The sequence below is a fragment of the Ascaphus truei genome, chromosome 4 (genome assembly GCF_040206685.1).
Source record: "Ascaphus truei isolate aAscTru1 chromosome 4, aAscTru1.hap1, whole genome shotgun sequence".
Taxonomy (NCBI): Eukaryota; Metazoa; Chordata; class Amphibia; order Anura; family Ascaphidae; genus Ascaphus; species Ascaphus truei.
In genome coordinates, this window is record NC_134486.1 from 408,255,973 (window position 1) to 408,281,594 (window position 25,622).

Consider the following 25,622-nt stretch of genomic DNA (forward strand, 5'->3'; position numbering starts at 1 on the left):
TGGTGTGACATCACGTTGCCGTGGCAACGAGACGCCGTGTGATGTCACATTGGCGACTTCCAATTCGGAAGGAGGAGGGCGGCAGCAAGGATGCGGCCGCCACACGTACCTGTAAGTGCCTTCCCATCAGGGCCGATATGCTCGAGAGCGTGGCATCTGTATATAGGGGCGGACATTTTCGCCACCCCAAAATGTTGCTGCCCGGGCCTATTGGGCCTAATGGGAAACCCACCACTGCCAATGTTGGCTCTGGGGACAGTAAATCCTGACCTATATTAATGTCAATTTTTAACAAAGCTTTTCAGTGACTTTTTATGTACGGTACCATAGCATAGGGGTGCGCAAACGTACCGGCATACACCTCCCTGTCTCCTCTCCCCTCCGGCTTGCGCCCCCCCCTCCCTGCATGGCTCCGGCGTTAAATGATGCCGCGGGTCATGTGACGTCACGGCGACATCACATGAGCCCGTGGCATCATTTGACGCTGGTTGCCATGGAGACGCGTCGCTGGAACTCCCGGTAAGTGAAAAGTTATAGAGGCCTCGCGCGATCCCCGGCATTTATTTTAAATGCCTGCAGGAAAGCGTGGGCCTCTGTAACAGCCGTGTCCCCCCCCTGAAAATCTCACGCCCCCCACTTTGCGCACCACTGCCATAGCACATACTGTAATGCTTGCTTGATATATGCTTGTATTTCATGGATCTATGGAGATCAGGGCCAGTTCATCCCAGAATTTGGGATGTTGCAGAATTCGAGGGGTGGTAGCCGCTAGTTTGTATAGTGAGGAGATTCCCCCAATCTCCCAGAGCAGGGCTGTTGCTAGGGGGCTGGGCAGTTTCCTCCATCCTGATTGGCTGCAGCTGGGTAATGCAGCCAATCAGGAGGAGGTGTTAAGAGTCGGGGGCGGGGCTAAGCATGGAGAAGTGAGAGGTGAGGGGGTGTGTCTGTGTGTGTCTGTCCTGCTCTGATGTGTGTGTTTTCTGTGGCTGGCCTGTGTGTATTTGTTTTGTTTTGCGTGTGTGTCATGGGGAGGGAGAGAATGGCAGAGAGGGGGGCGGGACACAGAGAGAGAGAGAGGTGGGGGTGAGAGAATTACAGAGAGAGGGGGAAGAGAATGACAGAGCGAGAAGGGAGAAGAGAATGACACAGAGGGTGGGGGTGAGAGAATTACAGAGGCGGTGGTGAGAATGACAGAGGGGTGGTGAGAATGACAAAGGGGTGGTGAGAATGACAGAGGGGGTGGTGAGAATGACAGAGGGGTGGTGAGAATGACAAAGGGGTGGTGAGAATGACAGAGGGGGTGGTGAGAATGACAGAGTGAGGGTGGGAGAATGACAGAGAGGAGGGTGAGAGAATGACAGAGAGGAGGGGGAGAGAATGACAGAGAGGAGGGGGAGAGAGTGACAGAGAGAGAGGGGAAGAGAATGACAGAGAGAGGGGGGAAGAGAATGACAGAGAGAGAGGGGGAAGAGAATGACAGAGTGAGAGGGGGGAAGAGAATGACAGAGCGAGAGGGGGGAAGAGAATGACATAGACAGGGTGAGAAATACTTTCCTTATTATCCATAATTTTCAATTACCCAACACGGTAATGGTCCCATTTGGGTCAGATAACGAGAATCTACTGTATCTTCGTAAGAAGAGCTGTTGCCATAAAATAAGCTAACGGCAAGCAGTTAGTAATCTCTAAGAAAGTCATGTAGATCAGGAGGCTCCCTTTTCAATTCGTGAGGCTAAACTCTATTCAATACCTGTCAATACTGTATGTTTTTACCTTAAGGTAAAAGAGCAAAGTCACGTGTATAAATACATCATTCTGCATAAAGCAAAGGGATGGGTTAGCATCACTTTGCGTGTAGCATTAAAAAAAGGTTCAACACAATGTAATAAATTTGTGGTTTACAACACTTCCCTTGGGACACCAGCCACAGATTCTCGAAATGACCAAAGAATAAACAAACACGAGAATGTAAGAAAAGGTATTGCTTAGTTATCCCCCAAACAGGGCCAAACTGTGTCTATTTGGGCTTCCCCAAATAGGGTTGAAAAGCACTGCCCTCCAATATATATACTGCATACATTGTAAAGGTAGAAGGCATTTTGGGGGGATGGACTCTTTTAATTGTGTAATGTTTTCTTACAATGTTTTCTCGTTAATGTTCTCTTCCTTGGAACAGGTAATGTGACAGATGGTAAGACGACGTGTAAGGAGCTTCGTCGCAATTCAGCCGGCTGCTTAAAGATGCGAGACAAGTGTGAAAAATGCAAGGAGATTTTAGCAATTGGTAAGAATTTGGTAGACTAGCAAATAATTCAACTGCCATTAGGCCATTAAGAAATTATCCTTTTTTTACACCATAGAGAAAAAGGAATGGGCCTGTTAGCCTTCATGTTTTAAGTTAAGAAATTGATTCGTAAGACCTGTAGAAGTAAGACAATGCAATGTAATATACAGTATATGATGCAAGAGTTTCTCATACAGAGAATAAGCAGTTACAGCATAACAGGTATATTCCACTACACAACTTTTTTGAAATGTGGCTTTAACCATAATGATAATTTAATTGTGTTTAAAATGATTGTAAGGCAGGCTTTCTTACTCTTAGTGCTTGGTCCCGCTGAGTCCGGTGGCGCGTGCGGCCGCATGCGCCACCAGCCCCTTACCTGCAATCCGTTGGTCCCCGCTGCCTCCTCCCTCCGTGGCTCACTACGTGCTGTGACGCGTCAGCCGGCCAGCGCTACCAGAAGAAGGTGTTCTGGAGCGTTGACACGTCACGTGGTGCGCGTGTGAGCCAATGAGGAGGGGAGCAGGGAAGGAGCTCGCAGGGAGGCGGCCTGTTTTTTTTTTTTTGCCGGCTCAAGTTTCATTCAGGAGGAGGGAGCCTGGCCTCCGGGCTCCTGCACACCGGAGGAGGGGAGGGGGGTACGAACGGACGGACCCTCCGTTCAAACCACGCCCCCCCCCGTTCAAACCACGCCCCCCCCCCCGCTCCGGCTCCCGCTCCCTACAGACCGCATATCGCGGTCTGTGCCTGTCAGCGCGCCGCCTGTCTGCAGTGCGGGCGCGCTGACTGAGAGGGCGGAGCCTTAGCCTAAGGCATGTGGCTAAATGCAACATTCTGGAGGTTAGACTTACATTCCACTGAGTCACAGCAAGCACATCTTCATGCAGTGGCCCAGCTCATTTCATGCAGTGGCCCAGCTCATTTCATGCAATGGCCCAGCTCATTTCATGCAGTGGCCCAGCTCATTTCATGCAATGGCCCAGCTCATTTCATGCAGTGGCCCAGCTAATTTCATGCAGTGGCCCAGCTCATTTCATGCAATGGCCCAGCTAATTTCATGCAGTGGCCCAGCTCATTTCATGCAGTGAAAAAGCTAATTTCATGCAGTGAAAAAGCTAATTTCATGCAGTGAAAAAGCTAATTTCATGCAGTGAAAAAGTTAATTTCATGCAGTGAAAAAGCTAATTTCATGCAGTGGCCCAGCTAATTTCATGCAATGGCTCAGCTAATTTAATGCAGTGGCCCAGCTCATTTCATGCAGTGGCCCAGCTAATTTCATGCAATGGCTCAGCTAATTTCATGCAGTGAAAAAGCTAATTTCATGCAGTGGCCCAGCTAATTTCATGCAATGCTTAGCTAATTTCATGCAGTGGCGCAGCTAATTTCATGCAGTGGCCCAGCTAATTTCATGCAGTGGCCCAGCTAATTTCATGCAGTGGCCCAGCTAATTTCATGCAGTGGCCCAGCTAATTTCATGCAGTGGCCCAGCTAATTTCACGCAGTGGAAAAGCTTATTTCATGCAGTGGCCCAGCTCATTTCATGCAGTGTCCCAGCTCATTTCATGCAGTGGCCCAGCTAATTTCATGCAGTGGCCCAGCTAATTTCATGCAGTGGCCCAGCTAATTTCATGCAGTGGATCAGCTAATTTAATGCAGTGGCCCAGCTAATTTCATGCAGTGGCCCAGCTAATTTCATGCAGTGGCCCATCTAATTTCATGCAGTGGCCCAGCTAATTTCATGCAGTGGCCCAGCTCATTTCATGCAGTGGCTCAGCTAATTTCATGCAGTGGCCCAGTTAATTTCATGCAGTGGCAAAGCTAATTTCATGCAGTGGCCCAGCTCATTCCATGCAGTGGTTCAGCTAATTTCATGCAGTGGCCCAGATCATTTCATGCAGTGGCCCAGCTCATTTCATGCAGTGGCCCAGATCATTTCATGCAGTGGCCCAGATCATTTCATGCAGTGGATCAGCTAATTTAATGCAGTGGCCCAGCTAATTTCATGCAGTGGCCCAGCTAATTTCATGCAGTGGCCCATCTAATTTCATGCAGTGGCCCAGCTAATTTCATGCAGTGGCCCAGCTCATTTCATGCAGTGGCTCAGCTCATTTCATGCAGTGGCCCAGTTAATTTCATGCAGTGGCCCAGCTAATTTCATGCAGTGGCTCAGCTAATTTCATGCAGTGGCAAAGCTAATTTCATGCAGTGGCTCAGCTCATTCCACGCAGTGGCCCAGCTCATTTCATGCAGTGGCCCAGCTCATTTCATGCAGTGGCCCAGCTCATTTCATGCAGTGGCCCAGCTCATTTCATGCAGTGGCCCAGCTCATTTTAAGCAGTGGCCCAGCTCATTTCATGCAGTGGCCCAGCTCATTTCATGCAGTGGCCCAGCTCATTTCATGCAGTGGCCCAGATCATTTCATGCAGTGGCCCAGCTCATTTCATGCAGTGGCCAAGCTCCTTTCATACAGTGGCTAATAAATTGCTGGGCTTTACCTGACCACAGTTTGCCAAGAGCGCTGAATCACAAACAAACCACTGTCAAATGGAAAGCAACTCGGGCGACATCTCTATTTTGACCGAGTAATGTAATGGAAAGATAAGTTCTGTGTATCCATGTTTGCCAATGGGAATCTCAAGTCTGAAAGATTCATGCGTACAATAGCCACTTGTAACCGGGCCTGGGACCATTGCTGGAATAAGAATTCTGCCTGGTCGGTCAGTGTTGGCTCCCAACTTGACAGTAGCTAACACAATACAGGGCCATGTATGAAGGCAATTTAATTTGGACACATTGCAAGAAGATGTTGCCGGGGAATATTCTGACCAGCACTAACAATAATAAAAAAAAAATACATCAAATCAAGATGCAATTTAATTGAAGATGAAATGGTTCAGATATGTCCCCCCAGAATATCAAATAACAAAATACAAATAGACAAGGATCCAGCACATCTAAAAAAAAACAAAAGCAGAAAACGCCCTTGAAGTGCATCAAATCGTTACTACGGTCGTAAAAATTATCTGCTATTCGTTTCAGTTCAGCATGTCCGCTATCTGTATAAGTTCACCCTGAATAGGACTCTGTAGCCGTCTGATCACCCACTCACTTGTCCCTAACATTTCCAGGGCCGGTCAACATCTGCCACCTATTTATAGTGGTATTCTTACACTATGCACTCTCTCGTTTACCTGATGAAAGGCCTTCACAAGCCTGAAAAGTTTCTTCGTGTACAGGTGCGCCGACGAGGATTCTAAAACGTGCCTTAAACTTGCCTTGGAAAATCTGGGGCTATCACCAACAAGACCCAGGTACATGCTGGGTACATGCTGGGTACATGCTGGGTACATGCTGCAACATTTCAGTGACATTTCTGCAGAGACTAATGACCAATCGGATTAACACAGCAGTTAATCCGATGGGCCATTAGTCTGTCTGCAGAAATGTCACTGAAATGTTACAGCATGTACCCAGCATGTAATATGGAAAATAGCTGAAGCGCTCAAATGCAGGTATATCTCAAAATGATAATAAGCCAGACCACTGTACCAGGGTACTAACAATTGATATAGTACCTATTGTGTCATATAATGGGTACTATCCTCCTGAAGACAGGTGGTGTGTGGTGCAACCCACTCACCATATGTCTCATTGGCAGGTTCCCCTGAAAAATATGCAAATACTCACATCCTGGTAGGGCAGGCAGGCAGGCTGTGCAGCTACTCAATGCAATACAGGTAAAAGGGAGACCAAAAAGCGCACCAGCACAAACGGAGCAGGAAGAAACCAGAACAAAAAAATGATTAAAAGGGCACTTTAATGTGGCAAAAGACCCATCCAATGCATTTCGAACGTCGCAGCGTTCTTTTTCAAGCATAAAACACAATGTGATAACATCCATTATATACCCTCTTACCTGTGGGCCATTTCGCGCCAAAAATCAGAACCTGATGACGTCATAACAGAGCGACTCAGTGCCGATCTAAGGGCAAAAGGAAGTACCAAAGGCAGTGTGGCCATTTTGGATGTGGGCAAACATAGGAACACAATAACAAAGCTTTATTGACCATTCCAGCAGAACAAAATACATTGCTGCTAACTGGACAAGCATATTTAAACGAAATAAAGCTATATTAAACTAAACTAATGCTTAATAAAGGGTACTATTATATCAAGGAAAAACATGAACAAGGTGGATTAAAAAACTAGCTGTGTTGCAACTAAGTTATATACAAAAAAAAAAAAGTTAAAAATAAAAACCTCTAGACATGATTAAAAAAATGTGCAAGAAAAGTAAATTTAAAGACATATTACACATACATACTGCATAACACAGATTGTGTACCTAAATCATAGGAACCAGGGAAATACAACCATTATAAAATATGAAGTATTATCCACAAGATACATCAAAGAACAATTTAAGCTTACATATTAGCATAATATTTGCATGATAAGGCATAGGTTCAAAGGTTATAATGACAAGAATATAATGTCCAATATAATGACAATTGTCTTATTTAATCTGTATTACCAACTAATTACACCATAATACGTCTATCACAAAAATGTTTACAAAAAATGTGTTAGTTGCCAGTCAATGTTCAAGCCCATGTACCTGGGTCTTGATGGTGATTGCCCCCGATTTGTTTTAGAATACTCATCGGTACTACAGTATCTTGTGCCATTAATCATAGGAGCAGGCGACATTGTCTCCTGGACATTGGAAGATGCTTCATTAGAGCCCATGGCCGTATTCTGACGTGCGACATAACTTTTCTCCTCCGAATACTTTTTCCTCTGAGAATTAAATCTAATAGGTCCACAACGTATGATCTCATTAGCAGGCAATGGACATGGGTTCTTCTGCAGCGCCTCCCTCACTGCCAACAGACCATCATCATGGGGCTTTGCCGTATGCAGGCTTTGTACGACTAGGTGGGATATAATATCTCCTCTAAGACAACTAGGAGAAACAGGGGAAAAAAAGGGAAAAAGTGAAAATTTTCTCTTGAATTGAATCTGCCAATATCTGCCATTTCCCTTCTTGTTGTCCACATGCCTTAGAGCAGGGGTGCTCAACTCCAGAGCTCAAGACCCCCCCCAACCATTCAGGTTTTAAGGATATCCTTGCTTCAGCAAAGATGGCTCCATCAATCCCTGCTTCAGCACCACAGGTGGCTCAACCAGTTCCAGCTTCAGCACAAGTGGCTCAATCTTCGACTGAGCCTCTGATTGAGCCGCCTATGCTGAAGCTGGGAAATCCTAAAAAGCTGAACTGTTGGGGAGTCTTGAGGACTAGTTAGTAGTTAAGTGTTTAGAGTTCGGGTCTGCTAACAGATGAAGGACAGACAGTACTGTCAAAAAACCTGTTTCTGTTATTGTTGAAGGGATGCCGACCGACCATAGTAAAGATTTGATGCAGTTGAAGTGAGTGTTCTGCTTTTTCTTCTTCCTGTGTGCTGGATCCTCTTCGCTGTTAGTGGTGACGCGTTCCACCATTTCTTAGTGCAGTTACATCAAATGCAAGACTTTCTTCTATGTTGAAAACATCATTAGAAGCCAGATTGTGACACCACCTTACTTGGTGGGATTAGGGAAACACTGGCACACAATGTTATACCATTTTATATAATCTGTGCACCGTGTAATGCCTTCCTAACCCTTGCTTTTGACCCACCCCAAATCGCAAAGCTATTCATTTGGGCAAAAATGAGAGCACTGACCTTTATATATGGATGCAAGAGATGCAATATGCAAATAATGTTCTAAAACTACCCATGTACCTTAATATTGTTAATTAGGAATTAGTTTAAGGTGTAAGCAAGTAATGTAGGTGAACAGTATATTTTCAATTAACCGTTTTTATCATTGTCCTGTGTATCACAGACCCAGTATGGTCTTTCTCCCTCCAGCAGAAAAGAGAGGGGCATGAGAATTGTGCCAGGTAGTGTTAGGACCTGCAGATTGGTCATGCCATGAAGTGGCTGCAGGCTTATAACGCTTTGGACAAAGGGTTTAACTAAATGACCCTTACTCATGAGCAGATTAGCACGTAAACGCAACCAACATGATCTCTACCCAGCAAATGTCTTTATCCTGCACAGTGCATAAAAGATTTAAATCACATGAAAATGCTAGGAATCTCCCTTGCATGATTTCTAATACTGTACACTTTCTTTAGACTGCTCCGGGAAGGACCTGATGCATGGACGCTTACAAGAGAAGTTTGAAGACTCAGTGCACCTGGCAGAGAAATTCACCAGACAATATGATGAGCTGCTTCAGAAATTCAGCGAGAGGATGCTTAATACAACCAGCCTTTTAGAACAGCTAAACAAACAGTTTGGTTGGGTTTCCAGACTTGCTAACATTACTGATAATAAGGATGGAATATTCAAAGTTACCACTGTAAGTACCACCGGCATTCATTATATACATCTACAAGTACAGTGCAAGGAATATAAATACTATCTAGAATAACAGAACTCTATACTAATGTCTCAATATCAATATTAATTTTGATGAAACATGCAATCAAAGATTGATGATGAGAGGATTTGCAGCACTAGTTTCACATTTATAAACCATTTTCACTTTATTATAAAGAAATGCGGAGTCATATCCTTCTCATTCCTTCCTAATAGAAGAAATATAGCAAATGGTCCCAAACAGCCTTCACTTCTACTTTACAGAACAATGCTCTACTGCAGCCTGACACAGTACCACACGTTTTTAACAGTACTTCAACCAGTTGCTCTCCCCTTGGGTTATAATCCATACAGGAGATGTGCTGCAGTGACACACCTGTACATTTATATTCCGTGTAACCCCTTTCTCTTCTTTGTAACTAAATACAGACATACCCCGGTTTAAGGACACTCACTTTAAGTACACTCACAAGTAAGCACATATCGTCCAATAGGCAAACGGCAGCTCACGCATGCGCCTGTCAGCACGTCCTGAACAGCAATACCGGCTCCCTACCTGTACCGAAGCTGTGCGCAAGCGGGGAGACTATAGAGCCTGTTACAGATGCGTTATTTACATCAGTTATGCACATATATAACGATTGCAGTACAGCACATGCATCGATAAGTGGGGAAAGGTAGTGCTTCACTTTAAGTACATTTTCGCTTTACATACATGCTCCGGTCCCATTGCGTACGTTAATGCGGGGTATGCCTGTGTTACATACATGCTCCGGTCCCATTGCGTACGTTAATGCGGGCTGTGCCTGTGTTACATACATGCTCCGGACCCATTGCGTACGTTAATGCGGGGTATGTATATATATATACGGGGTACGCCTGTACATGAAGTTCTTTAGAACCCATTGAGCATGGTGACCTAGGGCCGGGGTGCGCAAACTGGGGGGGGGGGATTTATTTTTTAGGGGGCGCGGCATTTACACGCTTCCCCAAGACATTTGAATTAAATGCTGGGGGCCCGTGCGAGGCCTCTGTAACTCGCTTTGGGGTGACGCGTCGCCGTGGCAACGCGGTGATGTCACATAACCCCACGGCGTCATTTGACGACCATCACTATGGCAACGCTGCGGGGGTCACGTGACGTGACATCACACAACCCCGCTGTGTCATTTGACGCCCATCACCATGGCAACGCGGCGTCAAATTACGCTGTGGGGTCACGTGACGTGACATCACGTGACCCCGCACAGTCATTTGACGCTGGCACTAAGGTAAGGGGGGGTGGCGTGAGCACTGGGGGAGAGAAGGCAGGGGGCGCAGCACCAAACGTTTGCGCACCCCTGAACTAGGCCACTGTATTGTTATACAGCGAGCAGATGACACATTAGAAGGTACGGTAGTGCAAGTCTCTAAATTACATTGAAAGATATTTACTGTTTTAGCTTAATAGTGTGTGTACTCAGTACCTTTTAGGAGTAATGTTTTTAGAAGAATGTACCCGTGAGATAAATGATTTCCTGTGGGAAATATCCCAATAGCATAGCATTTGGTCATACAAATTGCTGTATAATCGTTCTTTAACTTCTTTGACCCAGGCTGTGCTGAAAAGCTGCAATGCGGCAAGCATAAACTTATAGAGGTCTATGTTAAAATGGACAAGAAGTAAAGAGTGACACACTGTGCTCATTTGCATGTCATTTCCAAGAATCCCTGGCTGCAGTGGAAGCACTGTTTGCTAGGTGATAATGGGGAAAGACAGGGTTGCAGAACCTGTCAGAGACATGTGAATGGTGAGATATGCAAGTGGTATTTTTATTTACTGTATAATAGCTGTAATACTATTTTTTTATGAATACTACATGGCTTTATGACCATCAGGCCTATTCAACATCCGGAAGTGGAGGGGCTCCCTCTGACACCACGGTGACAGTTCAGCTTTTCGACTCTGAGCCTTTCACCTTCACTGTCCCCGGAAATATCCTTATGGAGGATCCAAAATTTAGCGACTTGTTGGCTCAAGAGGCTTTGAAGAGATATAAAACAGAGGTCATGTAAGTGGTGTTCATTGATTTACAGTAACAGCATGAAATGAAAGTGTTTATTGGGAGAAGCAAATACCTTAAAACAAGAATAGAAATGAGTAAATATTTTTTTTAATTCTGCTGCTATTTAAAAGGACTAAATTTATTTAAATTAGCTGTTGCCAATTTAGCCGGGGGTGTTTTTTTTAGGCAAAAAGGTGCTGGAACCTAAGCAAAAAAAACATTATGTCTAGACTATAACAGATAATTCAACTTTAAATAAAACATGTGCTAGATACATCTTTTATACTTGTACAGTATGTATTCCATCCTGATTGCTAATAATTTCATAATCACGGAAATAGACAATCTTGCACCTTCTCTCCCTATAACTTTCTGCCGCTCTCCCCCTCTTTCTCCCATTCTCTCACTCCCGTCACTCCTCTCTCCCTCCCCTCCTCTCTCCCTCCTCTCCTCTCTCCCTCCCCTCCTCTCTCCCTCCACTCCTCTCTCCCTCCCCTCCTCTCTCCCTCCACTCCTCTCTCCCTCCACTCTTCTCTCCCTCCCCTCCTCTCTCCCACCACTCCTCTCTCCCTCCACTCCTCTCTCCCTCCACTCCTCTCTCCCTCCCCTCCTCTCTCCCTCCCCTCCTCTCTCCCTCCCCTCCTCTCTCCCTCCACGCCTCTCTCCCTCCATGCCTCTCTCCCTCCACTCCTCTCTCCCTCCACTCCTCTCTCTCCCCTCCTCTCTCCCTCCACCTCTCTTTCCACCCTCACTCTTTTTTTTTTTTTTTAGCAAAATCCCTATTTTAGTGTCTGGTTGGGAGTAACACCAGAATTGGGTTTGACTTGCACAACATACATTTTTACCCTGTGTTAACTTCAACAGATCTTAGTGAAATAGGCATGGTAAATATGGGCCAATGAACCACTCAATAGCAAGAGGTTAAAACAAAAAATAGTAATAATATGAACTTTATTTAATATTGTGCTTTTCTCCCAGTGGGACTCAAAGCGCGTCACAATTACAGTATAGCGCGCAGGACGCAGCACATAGAAATGTTACAGACACAGCAGCCCCTGCCCAGAAGAGCTCACACTCTATGTTTTTGGTGCCTAACACACAAGGAGCTGACACTGGGAATTGTCCCCGGTTTCAAAGCTTAAACTCAGTGTTTTTACTCACTGAGCCACTCCTTCAGCCTCCAGCGTAGAACCTATAGCTGAAGTACGTATACAGTATACAGTATGATTAGGCACTTTCTCTTACTTAGCATCCATATAATTTGTCAAGGAAAATAGATTCAAATTGTGTGCTTTTTAGTAAATTAAACACTTTGTAGATTGTACGACTAAATGTTCCTTGTTTTTACATGTATAAACAAACAAAATTACTTAAAATAATCTAAGAATTGCAATACTATTAGATAAACATTTCACATTAAATTAAATGATATAAATTCAGAATAAATGAAGCAAGCTTGATATATATATATATATATATATATATATATATATATATATATATATTGTGACAGAAACCAGGGGTTGGTAATAAACTCCATATACAGGGCTCCCAGGATACTGAACAGTTTCTGTCCTGTCTAAGCTGAACAGGGCAGCCTCGTGGTACAGGCACTCCATTCCACAGTTTGTCTGCTGCCTGTTTTCTGTCACCTGTCATGCTGATTAGAGTTCAGGTATATAAGACCTGTTTCCTGTTTCCTCTGAGCCCCGCCCAAGAGCCTGGAAGGCTGCTGAACTGCAGAGGGGTGAGAAAGCCTCTTTCCCAAATCACTTCATTCATTCTGTTAGTTTGTCTAAAGACTGCAAAGGTACTTATTTTGTTGGTGGAAGTGGACAAGCCACTTCCAACTCTGAGTCAGGGACATCTAAGTTTAAGTTATCGCTCAGACGAGCAGCTTTTTGTTTGGCTTTGTTTTCTGTTTAAACTGTGGCAGTCTCAGTGCCTGGGACTGAATAAACCAGGCATAGCCTGTTTAAAGGAACAGTACGTGACGTCTCATCATTTAACCTACCCTAAAAGACCGTGTTCTAACAGTCCCGGACAGACGGCGGAGCCCCGGAGTAAGCCGTTTGTCACATATGGTGGAGAATGCGGGCAGAACACTGAAAGGTCTGGGGGTTAAAGAACTTTAAAAAAAAAAAAAAAAAAAAAAAGAAGGTTTTTTTTTCTCTCTCTCCAAACAAGATGGAAGACGTGGTGAGTGCGCTGGTACGCAATGTCGCTGTCCAGAAAGACGCGAATGAAGCCCAGCAACAGGCGAGTGAAACCCAGCGACAGCTGTTAATAGCCCAGCAAGAGACTAATGCAAACCAGCAAGAGACAAACCGCCTGCTGAGAGAGGAGCAAAAGCGGTTCGCTCAGGGCTTACAGCAGGAACTCGAGATCCTGAGGGGGACTATCAGTAACCTTCCACTGGCAGAGGCAGCCCCAGTTCCGAAAATGACCAGGGCAAGCCACTACCTTCAGAAGATGGGACCCTCGGATGATGTGGAAGCCTATCTTCTCACGTTTGAACGCACGGCACAGAGAGAGGGATGGCCAGAAGCTGAGTGGGCTGGTCTAATTGCACCCTTCCTAAGCGGCGAACCCCAGAAGGCTTACTTTGATCTAGAGCCAGCCGAAGCTAACGTCTATGCAAAATTGAAGTTCGAGATCCTCGCCCGCCTCGGCGTAACCACGGCTGTTCGTGCCCAAAGGTTTCACGCATGGTCCTTCACGATGGATAAAGCCACCCGAAGCCAGATGTATGACCTCATCCACCTCGCCCGGAAGTGGCTACAACCCGAGATCAACTCAGCAAGCCACATCGTGGAACGGTTGGTCATGGACCAGTTCTTGAGGAAACTTCCCTCTGCCTTACGCCGTTGGGTCAGTCGGAGTGACCCCCACAATGCGGATGAGCTTGTGGCCCTTGTAGAAAGGTACAGTGCAGCAGAAGAGCACCCGCAACCCACAGTCGTGGAGCAACCCCACTATCCGAGGTTCCAGGACTCTTCCAGAGACGGTAAAAGGGTACCGGGGTTAAGGGGCGCTGAAGAGCGGCGACCACCTTCACGCTGCTCCAGCAACAGTGGTTCGCACACTAAGGGCAATAGCCAACATGGGGAGCCGGGAAAAGGCTCTAAGTGGGACACAGACTATGTACCTAAATGTGTAAATTGTCATGAGAGGGGCCACACAGAAAAAATCTGCCCACTAAATGATGAGCCCATGCAATGCAACAGCGTGGAACCTTATTCGCTGTTGTCCCAATGTATGGGCCCTAGCCCAGAGGACCCCTTGAATAACCATCTGTGGGCATTTGTAAAGGTTAATGGTAAGAGGGTTCGGGCACTTCTTGACTCTGGGAGTATGGTCACACTAGTGTCCGAATACCTATTGCCCATTAAGAAGAAACAGGTAAACAGTTCACAAAGAGTGGCAATTTGTTGTATACATGGGGATAATCATGAATATTCCACTGTTGATGTTTTTTTTGAAACAGAATTTGGTTCTTTAGATTTCAAGGTGGGTGTTGTACCCAAACTGGCACATGATGTGTTAATAGGGACCGACTTTCCCCATTTTCTAAAAATGTGGTCCCCAGCTCAGAATAGCGCCCAGAGTTCAATAGCAGACCATAACGAAGTGTTAGAAGAAACAAATCCTTTCCCTTTTTCAGAAATGGAGGTTGACGAGGGCCCAAATAAGAAGGGGGAAAAGGAGGAGTGCTGTGAAATTCCCTTCCCCATCACTACTTTGGTAGGGAATACCCCAAATCAAGATGTTGATCAGGCACTTACCACCCCAGTACAGGATAAGACCCTCGCTGACCTAGAGGTCAGTCCTGGGAGTTTTAAGAAGGCCCAGTGGGAGGACCCCACATTAGCGGTAGCAAGGGGAAATATACGGGACCAGAATAGTACTCATGGCCAACCAGATAGGTCACTTGCTTACCCCTACTTCGAGGTAGAGAACGACCTAGTATATCGGGTTGATAAAAGAAAATCAGTTACAACTAAACAATTGTTGGTACCACGGACATTCCGTAACGTAGTATTACACCTCGCACATAGTCATCCATTGGGGGGACACCTAGGGGTGGAAAAGACAAAAGAAAAGGTTCTCCGAAGCTTTTATTGGCCTGGGGTTCTGGCAGAAATTACAAACTATTGTTCCTCATGCCCAGAATGTCAGATCACCGCCCCGTTCAAAGCATACCGCAGCCCATTGGTACCCCTTCCCATAATAGAGGTACCATTTGACCGGATTGCTATGGATCTAGTAGGACCCCTAATAAAGTCTGCTAGGGGACATCAGCATATATTGGTAATATTAGATTATGCTACCCGATATCCGGAGGCAGTTCCCCTACGTAGCACCTCTGCTAAAAACATAGCAAAAGAGTTAGTACTTCTGTTTTCCCGGGTCGGAATTCCTAAAGAGATCTTATCTGACCAGGGAACACCATTTATGTCCCAAGTAACAAAAGAGCTATGTAAACTCCTAAAAATCAAGCATCTCAGAACCTCAGTCTATCATCCACAAACAGATGGTTTAGTGGAAAGGTTCAATAAAACCTTAAAGAGCATGTTACGCCGGGCGGTCGATAAGGATGGGAAAAACTGGGACTGTTTGTTACCATACCTGTTATTTGCCATTAGGGAAGTTCCCCAGTCATCCACAGGCTTCTCCCCGTTTGAACTATTGTATGGCCGACATCCAAGGGGCTTACTGGATATAGCCAAAGAAACTTGGGAACACGAGGTTACCCCTTACAGAAGTGTAATAGAGCATGTTGCCCAAATGCAGGACCGCATTGCTGCAGTCCTACCCATAGTGAGGGAACACATGGAGAAAGCTCAAGAAGCACAAAGGAATACGTATAATAAGGGTGCTAGGGTCAGAATTTTTTTTCCAGGTGATAGGGTACTAGTTCTGGTTCCCACCGTGGAGAGTAAATTCCTTGCTAAATGGCATGGGCCATATGAGGTCTTGGAAAGAGTGGGAGAAGTAAATTATAGGGTAAGGCAGCCAGGTAGGAGGAAACCTGAGCAAATTTACCATATAAACCTACTCAAGCCCTGGAAAGATAGAGAGGTCTTGTTAACCCTAGTACCCCCAGGTCCGTCAGAGAATCAAGAAACTGACCCAGAGGTTAGCATAGCTGAAACACTGTCCGTGCATCAGAAACGAGAGGTCCAGAGTTTAGTGAGAAGGAACAAAGAAATCTTCTCTACACAGCCAGGTAAAACTAACGTAATTAAACATGACATAGTCTCTGAACCGGGGGTCCGAGTTAACCTTAAACCGTACCGAATCCCAGAGGCCAAGAGAGAGGCTATAAGTTTAGAGGTTAAAAAAATGCTAAAACTAGGCGTAATTGAGGAATCCCAAAGTGGGTGGAACAGCCCTATAGTTTTAGTCCCAAAGCCAGACGGTACAACAAGGTTTTGTAATGACTACCGGAAACTAAACGCGGTGTCAAAATTTGATACTTATCCTATGCCCAGGGTGGATGAACTTGTAGAGAGACTGGGCAAAGCCCGATATCTCACAACCCTAGACCTAACAAAAGGGTACTGGCAGGTTCCCCTCACAGAAAGGGCAAAAGAAAAAACAGCCTTCTCAACCCCAGACGGCCTCTTTCAATATAAGGTGCTGCCTTTTGGCTTACATGGAGCTCCCGCCACATTCCAAAGAATGATGGATAAAATTTTAAAACCACATGTTCGGTACGCTGCCGCCTACCTGGATGATGTGGTAATCCATAGTGAAGATTGGCAGTCCCACCTTCCAAAGGTCCAAGCTGTGCTCGACGCAGTTCGGTCTGCTGGACTAACTGCTAACCCCGCTAAATGCACTATTGGTCTGGAGGAGGCCAAGTATCTGGGGTATTCTATTGGTAGAGGGTTACTCAAACCACAAACACTCAAAGTAGAGGCGATACAAAATTGGCCAAGGCCAGTCACAAAAAAACAAGTAAGGACCTTTTTGGGGTTAATTGGCTACTATAGGAGGTTTATTCCCAATTTTGCAACTAAGGCAACCCCACTAACCGACCTCACAAAAGCAAGAGGACCGCTAATGGTAAAGTGGTCCCCCGAAGCCGAACAGGCCTTTAGAAGCCTGAAAGAAGCTCTCTGTGCCCAACCAGTGTTGGTCACACCTGACTTCTCCAAAGAGTTCGTAGTCCAAACCGACGCATCTGAGGTAGGGCTGGGGGCGGTACTCTCCCAGGAGTCTCAAGGGGAGGAGCACCCCATCCTTTATTTAAGTAGGAAACTAAATCCCCAGGAGAAAAATTACTCCATAGTCGAGAAAGAGTGTCTCGCAATAAAGTGGGCTGTAGAGACACTCAAGTATTATCTGTTGGGGAGAAAGTTCCGATTGGTCACAGATCATGCACCCCTTACCTGGATGTGTCAAAATAGGGAGAAGAACGCTAGGGTGACCAGGTGGTTCCTAAGCCTACAGCCCTTTAAATTTTCTGTGGAACACAGGTCGGGGCACAAACATGGCAATGCCGACGGGTTGTCAAGGATGCACTCCCTAATATCCATGGTCGCTCACCCCTCGAGGTCTGAGCTGGGGGGGAGGATATGTGACAGAAACCAGGGGTTGGTAATAAACTCCATATACAGGGCTCCCAGGATACTGAACAGTTTCTGTCCTGTCTAAGCTGAACAGGGCAGCCTCGTGGTACAGGCACTCCATTCCACAGTTTTTCTGCTGCCTGTTTTCTGTCACCTGTCATGCTGATTAGAGTTCAGGTATATAAGACCTGTTTCCTGTTTCCTCTGAGCCCCGCCCAAGAGCCTGGAAGGCTGCTGAACTGCAGAGGGGTGAGAAAGCCTCTTTCCCAAATCGCTTCATTCATTCTGTTAGTTTGTCTAAAGACTGCAAAGGTACTTATTTTGTTGGTGGAAGTGGACAAGCCACTTCCAACTCTGAGTCAGGGACATCTAAGTTTAAGTTATCGCTCAGACGAGCAGCTTTTTGTTTGGCTTTGTTTTCTGTTTAAACTGTGGCAGTCTCAGTGCCTGGGACTGAATAAACCAGGCATAGCCTGTTTAAAGGAACAGTACGTGACGTCTCATCATTTAACCTACCCTAAAAGACCGTGTTCTAACAGTCCCGGACAGACGGCGGAGCCCCGGAGTAAGCCGTTTGTCACAATATATATATATATATATATATATATATTTCAAACCAGTTTAATACAAATAATCCCATTCCTGAAGGGTGTCTCAAATCATTCCACTTGTATTGTAAATGACCCACAACCTATCCATTAAATAATCTCACATCTGCCAATGGGTAAAATACATGACTCTTGCACTGTTTTTTTCCCCTGCAGTGAGGCTGCCTGATACAGTGGCATATACAGCAACTGGAAACCATCGACTATGCTTCTTCCAAGCCCCATAGAGCCAGACAAAGATGTATATTGCTGCATTCCTAGTACATACTGTAGCAGAAGTAACTTAGATAATTACTTCTGTCATCTCTTGAAGCCATGCACTGAAGCACTCACAGTAACTATTACTACTGTTACTACCATTTGCTGCTTTTCTGTAGTGACCAAAAAACTTGCAAGCATGGTAATAAAGGACCTGAAACATTAAATGTGGATTGGTGGTCAGATTTCTTGCTGTGTCCTGTTGAGTAATGTAATATCTTGGTCTGTGGTCACATTATGAACACCATTACTTTTTTATTTACCGGTCCACAGTACCACACCCTTTTTGGTTCACACTGACTGCACTGTATGACTTTTTATTGAAAGAACAATGGTTTTGTTTTAGTAAATCTCTCTCCCTTTCTGCATTCCAAGCGTACACCTTTCTAAAATATGACCTAAATCATTTTTTTTCTTTTAATAAATTCAGAAATTTTCTGAATATTAGTTATGTAAGTAAAGTGATCAATTCACATCATTTATCAGTGTAACCTTGTTAACATGAGTTTTGCTTGGGAGGTGAGTCAGAGGGTATAAGGGTTGGTTCCGTTGGGTGGGCAAGGGGTTCTATTGTGCTTTCTTTTTTAAAATAGGTACTTGTTAGGTTGGATCTGGCGCAGGAGCAGAGTGGGCTTGGGTGAAGTTTGTGTCAATGATCAGGTCCGGGGAAGGTGGCCATGGGCAGTTGGACTTGGCAACAAGTTCAAGCCAAGGGGGTTTTGCGGAAGCTGGATCATGTTACATTAGTAGATAGTACAATTAGTTCTGTAGGGTGGGGAGTTTAGTGAGGTTTGTCTCCAGGGTGTAGTTTACTGGACTTAGTAATGGGGTAAGTAGGGTTGGGTGTAGTGTAAGTGATGGTCCAGTGGCGAGTAGTGTAGATAATGTGGTTCCACTGTCAAGTAACTACGTTTTTCTCTCGGGAAGGGGGACTTGAGTGTTGTTTTCAAGGACTCATATTTGCTTGGCGAGGTCACATGGTATGAATCTTCCTGTGTCAACTAAAGAAAAGTTGTGGTAGTGTGTTGGATTGTGGTTGTTGCTGCTGGGGTACAAGGAGCTGTGAGCTAAGCCGGATAAGAAGGGTGAAGGCATGAAGGATGAAAAGGAGAAAAAATTGGTTCCAAAGACTTTCAGAAATCGGTTAGAGGCTTTTCTCATTTTAGCAAGTGTAATGGAGAAAAGGCTCAAGAGAAGCTATGCTGCCATGTTAAAGTATTTCGACATGGTTTGGTCAGCATACCAGTTTTATGGGGGAGCAGCAATGTGAAAGTACCACGAGTTCAGGCAGAAGCTGGCAGTCCAGAAGCATGGTCGATGGGACTTAAAAGACATGCACCTGTAGCTATCTCGGATGAGCTCCCAGCGTCCTTCTTCCTCTCAAGGTCTGGCCGGTGATGCAAAGCACCTGTCACAGTCGGCCAGAGCTAACAGAGGTGTGTGAGGGCTCTAAAATGAGTCCCAATGTATGTCTTGTCTTGCCATTGCAAGCATACATGCTCCTACTGTAGGGGTAGCTAAACGGAGAGCAGGTGCTATAGATGAGGAAAGGGATATTCAGGATTGGGTACAGGCAAGAAGGCTCTAAAAAAGAGTGCTGCCTATATACTGTATATGAAGGGCTAGTTACGCCACTATACTAATAGAAGAACCATGGAGGGGTAGTATGGGAACAGGTGGGGCATTTTGTGCTCCAATTTTTATCCCCTCCAATAGATAATTTAAGGGTTTCCTCATCTGGAGTGGTGCTCGAGGAGCTGGGAGCTTTCCTCCTTATCTAGCAGCTTTCATACTCCAAGGGTTCTTCAGTGAATGATGCGATAATGATCTGTATCAGGTGTCTTAGGCATCATTTGAATGTGCAGTGGGATTGGTGAGGGAATGTGATCCAGGCTCTTTGCTGTGAAGGCACTGAGTATTCAGGTGCCTTTACTTTGCAGCTGGTTCAGGGAAATCATGTCACTGCGGAATCTAACGTTATTGCCAATGCCTTGTTGCGAGCAAAATTATCTTGCTTTCGGGTCATTGGAGCTTCCATGTGTAACCCCCTTGTGTCTGCAAGCAACACGTGATACTGCCACCTAGCAGGTTCCTCTCTATAGGACAGCTGATCGTGGTAAGCCAGTAGTCAGACTGGTGAAGGAGGAGGGACTCAGAGAGAGAGGTTAAGAGGGGGTAGCCATAACACAGTGAGTCAGTTCCTGCAGGACCCTTGAGGAGTTTAGGAAGCTGCTTAGAGAGAGGCTACACAGATGAACCAGCGCATAAAGCAGAGCCCAGCCGATCAGGACCAGAATATCCAGAGCAGACCAAGGGACCACTGCACAAGGGAGCCCAACTGTGCAGGACTGTGCGGCAAGTGTGAGTGAATGAGCTACACCACAGAGGATATATCCTGCAGCCAGCAGCTGTACTGGTACCGAAGTTCCTTTTGTGAAGCACAAGCCTGCAATATACACATTATCTCATGAGCTCCAATGGGTGTGCCGACATCCCTAACATATACGCCAGTAACCCCAGGACTGTGAGGGCTGACAATAATAGACTTTACAATTCACTCGGCAGTGATCATATTGTTACTGTACTATTTATATGTGTAATAGTGTATAAGGTGATCCTGCAGTACATTCATATATATATATATAAATATATATATACTCACACCAGCCAGTGCTGCCTGCAGCCATGCTCATAAGCAGAAATGTTTTTAAGTACAAATGTTTAAAGTAGTGATGAAGTTTAAAAAGGAAGTTGGGGCTCTTGAATTGAATTGCTGATCATCTTTATTTTTCTCCTCTTCTCAGGTAAAAACATATTTCAAATATTGTCTGTCTGTCTCCAAATCATCCCCTGCTGTCTTAATTTAATTCAGCTTTCATACTTGTGCAAGACAACACCCATCTTAGAAAAACCATTTGCTTTAACGTCCCTCACATATGCTAATTAAGTTGGTTGGGCCAGCCAGGTGACTTTGTAAAAGTACATAAGTAAACTCACAGCAGCCATAGCCATAAGCAGAAATGCTTTTATGTCGAAATGTTTAAAGAAGTGATGAAGTTTAAAAAGGAAGTTCAAAAAGAAGTGGAAAAGTGGACAACACCTACTGCTTCTGATTCCTGCATTTGATCTACGCTGGGAAGGAGGATATCATCCCAGACTACACATCTCAGCACATAACAATTGCTGTGATGCCACCTTCACTTTTTATATTTGCTGTGACCTCACTTATTTTCAAATTATGCACTTCCTTCCACCAGCCTCCTTATGTCTCTAACTCTATTCATATATCTTCATCTCTCCTTTCTGCACCACTTCTCAGTTCACATGAACTCCTTTCTTACCTGCGCCCTCTGACAACCCACAGCTATACCCCCTGCACTAAAACACACCCCTACAAATCATCCTCACACATTCTCTTTCTATCCATGCTTCTCCTCCTTGCTTCAGGGGATATCTCTCCCAATCCTGGTCCCTGTCTAATTTCTACATGCTCTCGTCCTCGCCTCCCACATGCAACTTCTACTCCTTCTGGTGTCAACCCCTCCAACCTCATACCCATCCCCTGCCACCCTCCTCTCTCCCTTTCTCCTGTGCCCTTTGGAATGCTCGCTCCCTTTCCAACAAGTTCCTCTCTGTGCATGACTTCTTTCCCTCTAACTCTCTGCTCCTATTTGCTATAACTGAGACCTGGCTCACTCAGTCTGACTCTGCTCTGGAAGCTGCCCTCTCCTATGGTGGCCTTTCCTTCTCCCACACTCCGTGCCCTGATGGCAGGGGTGGAGGCTTGGGGCTTCTGCTCTCCTCTCTCTGCCGTTACCGAACTCTTCCTATTCCTCCCTCTCTTGCTTTTCCCTCCTTTGAGGTTCACACAGTCCAGATCTTTTCTCCTCTCCCTGTCCACGTGGCGGTCATCTATCGCCCACCTACCGCTACTCATCCCCTTTCTGCCTTTCTCTCTCATTTTGAATCCTGGCTCTCTTTCTTTCTCTCTTCAGACTCCCCTGTTCTTCTCCTTGGGGACTTCAATTGCCACATTGATGACCCCTCTCTCCCTTGGGCTTCCCGCATGCTCTCTCTAACCTCTTCTTTTGGCCTTCAACAGTGGACTGAAGCCAGCAGCCACAAGGATGGCCACTACCTAGACCTGGTTTTCACTAAAAACTTCTCTCTCTCCGATTTCTCCATTTCCTCTTTTCCTCTCTCTGACCATCACCTCATCTCATTTTCTCTCTCTCGCTTCTCTCCATCTCCATCTAGCCCTCATTTTTGCAGAAACCTGCGCTCTATTAACCTACCAGCTTTTTATTCCACTTTGCGCTCCTCCCTCTCCTCTCTCAGGTCTGCTTCAGACCCTGACAACCTGGTCAGGAACTAGAACTCTGCCTTATCTTCCGCTCTTAATCTTCATGCCCCGCTTTCTTTCTGCCGTCCTTGCCCTTCTAACCCCAGACCCTGGCTAAACTCCCACACACGCATGCTGCGTTCCTCCACTCGTTCCTCTGAACGCCTCTGGAGGAAATCTCATACGCTCGCAGACTTCATTCACTACAAATTTATGCTGTCCTGTTTCAACTCTGCCCTCTCTCAGGCTAAACAAACCTACTTTTCATCACTAATGAACACACACAAGTCTAACCCACGCCGACTCTTTTCTGTCTTTGACTCTCTACTCAGACCACCCTCGGCTGCCTCCTCTTCTTCCTCCATCTCACCTCAGGACTTTGCTGACTTTTTAAGGAAAGGTGGAATCCATATGTCAGAACATCCCATCTGTTGCCTCCTCCCATCCCACACCGCTTCCCAACTCTCCTCCTGCCTTTCTTGACTCTTTTTCCGCGATCTCGGAGGAGGATGTGTCACTGCTGATCTCCTCTTCTCCCTCTACCACTTGCCCTCTGGATCCCATTCCCTCCCATATCCTAAAACCTCTTGCTCCTACTATAATCCCTATGCTCACACAGATTTTTAACTCTTCCCTCTACTCTGGTACTTTTCCATCCTCCTTCAAGCATGCAACCGTTATACCATTATTCAAAAACAGCAAGCTTGACCCTACCTGTCTTTCTAACTATCGACCTGTCTCCCTCCTGCCTTTTGCCTCCAAACTCCTTTAACATCTTGTATTCTGTCGATTGCTACACTTTCTCAACACCTATTCTCTTCTAGACCCTCTACAATCTGGCTTCCGCACTGCTCACTCTACTGAAACAGCCCTCACTAAAATAACTGACGACCTCCATGCTGCCAAAGACAGGGTCATTACACTCTGCTCATATTACTCGACCTCTCTGCAGCATTTGACACCGTGGACCACCCTCTTCTTCACATTCTCCATACTCTTGGTATTCGGAACAAAGCTCTATCCTGGATCTCCTCTTACCTCTCCCATCGTACTTTTGTACTTTCAGTGTCTCTCTTGCTAACACCTCCTCCTCTATTGATCTCTCTGTGGGGGTACCCCAGGGCTCTGTGCTGGGACCCCTTCTCTTTTCTCTTTACACAATCTCTCTAGGTGACCTAATCACATCTTTTTAAATATCACCTCTATGCTGATGACACACAAATTTACCTTTCAACCCCTGACCTTACACCTGCTATACAGACCAAAGTTTCTGAATGCCTCTCTGGAATATCATCCTGGATGGCCCTCCGCCGACTGAAACTTAACATGGCAAAAACAGAGCTCCTCATACTTCCTCCCAAACCTGGCCCTACTACCTCCTTCCACATTACTGTTGGAAATACGATCATTCACCCAGTAGCCCAAGCACGCTGCCTGGGGGTCACACTTGATTCCTCTCTCTCATTCTCCTCTCACATTCAAATGTTTCTAAAACTTGTCGCTTTTTCCTCCGCAATATCACAAAGATACGCCTTTTCCTCTGTTACTCAACTGCTAAAACTCTAAGGCCGAGTCCATAGAAGACAGGCCGCGCTGAGCCGTGCAGACGCTCAGCGCTGAGCCCCTGCATCATCAATGAGGATGCCTTGAGAGGGGGCTCACGCGAGCGTCCGCAGGCGTGCTGAGGCGCTGGATTTTTCAGCCAACAGCCAAGCTGTTTTTCAGAGCGCTGTCGGCTGAAAACATCCAATCAGCGCGGAGCAGCGTCAACGTCGCGGCGCCATGACGTCGGCGCAGGGACGTTGACGGCGCCGGGACGGTGCGTCGTGGGTGATTGGCCCAGTGACATCACTGCCCCGCCTCCCTCAGCCTCCCCCCGCCTCTGATCACGCCCGCTGGCTCACCTGCATGGGCATGAAATCGCGCAAATTTCAGCAGGCGAGCCTCAGCGTCAGCGCGGTCCAGCCCTGCTTCCCCTTCTATGGCCCCAGCCTGACTCAGGCCCTCCTCTCCCGTCTCGACTACTGCAACCTCCTGCTGTCCGGCCTTTCTGCCTCTCACCTGTCTCCCCTACAATCTATCCTAAATGCTGCTGCCAGAATCACTCTACTCTTTCCTAAATCTGTCTCTGTGTCTCCCCTCCTGAAATCCATCTCCTGGCTTCCGATCAAATCCCGCATCTCACACTCAATTCTCCTCCTCACTTTTAAAGCTTTACACTCTTCTGCCCCTCCTTACATCTCAGCCTTAATTTCTCGTTATGCACCATCCCGACTCTTGCGTTCTTCTCAAGGATGTCTTCTTTCTACCCCCTTTGTATCCAAAGCTCTCTCCCACCTTAAACCTCACTTTCTGCCCCACACCTCTGGAATGCCCTTCCCCTCAATACCCAACTAGCACCCTCTCTATCCACCTTTAAGACCCACCTTAAGACACATTTGCTTAAAGAAGCATATGAATAGCACTGGATAATCCTGGACACATGATACAGAAAGCTCGGCCCCCTGCAGACGCACTTACTAGAATTCCCTCCTACTGTCTCTATATGTTCCCCTACCTACCAATTAGATTGTAAGCTCCTCAGAGCAGGGACTCCTCTTCCTTAATGTTACTTTTATGTCTGAAGCACTTATTCCCATGACCTGTTATTTATATTATTTGTTATGTATATGATTACAACATGTATTACTACTGTGAAGCGCTATGTACATTTATGGCGCTATATAAATAAAGACATACAATACAATAAAGCCGTTATAGTTCACTACAGTTGTGTGTCCAGTTGCTCCGTCCCCACGCCACATGTATCACGCACTGGGATACATATACATAGATCCATAGGACTCAGGCCCCCACCTCAGCGACAGACCCAACAGTCAGAGAGAAAGAGGTGTTACAGTACACATGGAAGCTGCCAAAAAGGAGAGATTTCCATATTCAACGACCTGGGATGATCAGAAAGCCTACAGCTGCTTGGAGATTGAGCCGCTAATATTTTAGAATATAGACTTGAGCCAGTTATTGAGACATTACTGAAAGCTACATGAGGATCTACCAATGAAATATACTCCAGTAT

General features: G+C 45.9%; 1 protein-coding gene across 3 annotated transcripts in view; it reads left to right on the forward strand.

The window, feature by feature from the left end:
* Positions 1-25,300, forward strand: part of CLU (clusterin) — a 57,778-nt gene extending 32,478 nt beyond the window's left edge. For 2 of the 3 annotated variants that reach the window (XM_075598731.1, XM_075598729.1), the window contains exons 6-9: positions 2,177-2,284; positions 8,469-8,695; positions 10,594-10,766; positions 18,103-18,371. In XM_075598731.1, coding sequence (XP_075454846.1) covers positions 2,177-2,284; positions 8,469-8,695; positions 10,594-10,766; positions 18,103-18,115 — 521 coding nt within the window. In that variant the 3' untranslated portion in view covers positions 18,116-18,371. Of the gene's footprint in view, positions 1-2,176; positions 2,285-8,468; positions 8,696-10,593; positions 10,767-18,102; positions 18,372-21,008 lie in introns of those variants that run through there. The other variant, XM_075598730.1, reaches the window with a different exon arrangement.
* The last annotated feature ends 322 nt before the right edge of the window (positions 25,301-25,622 follow it).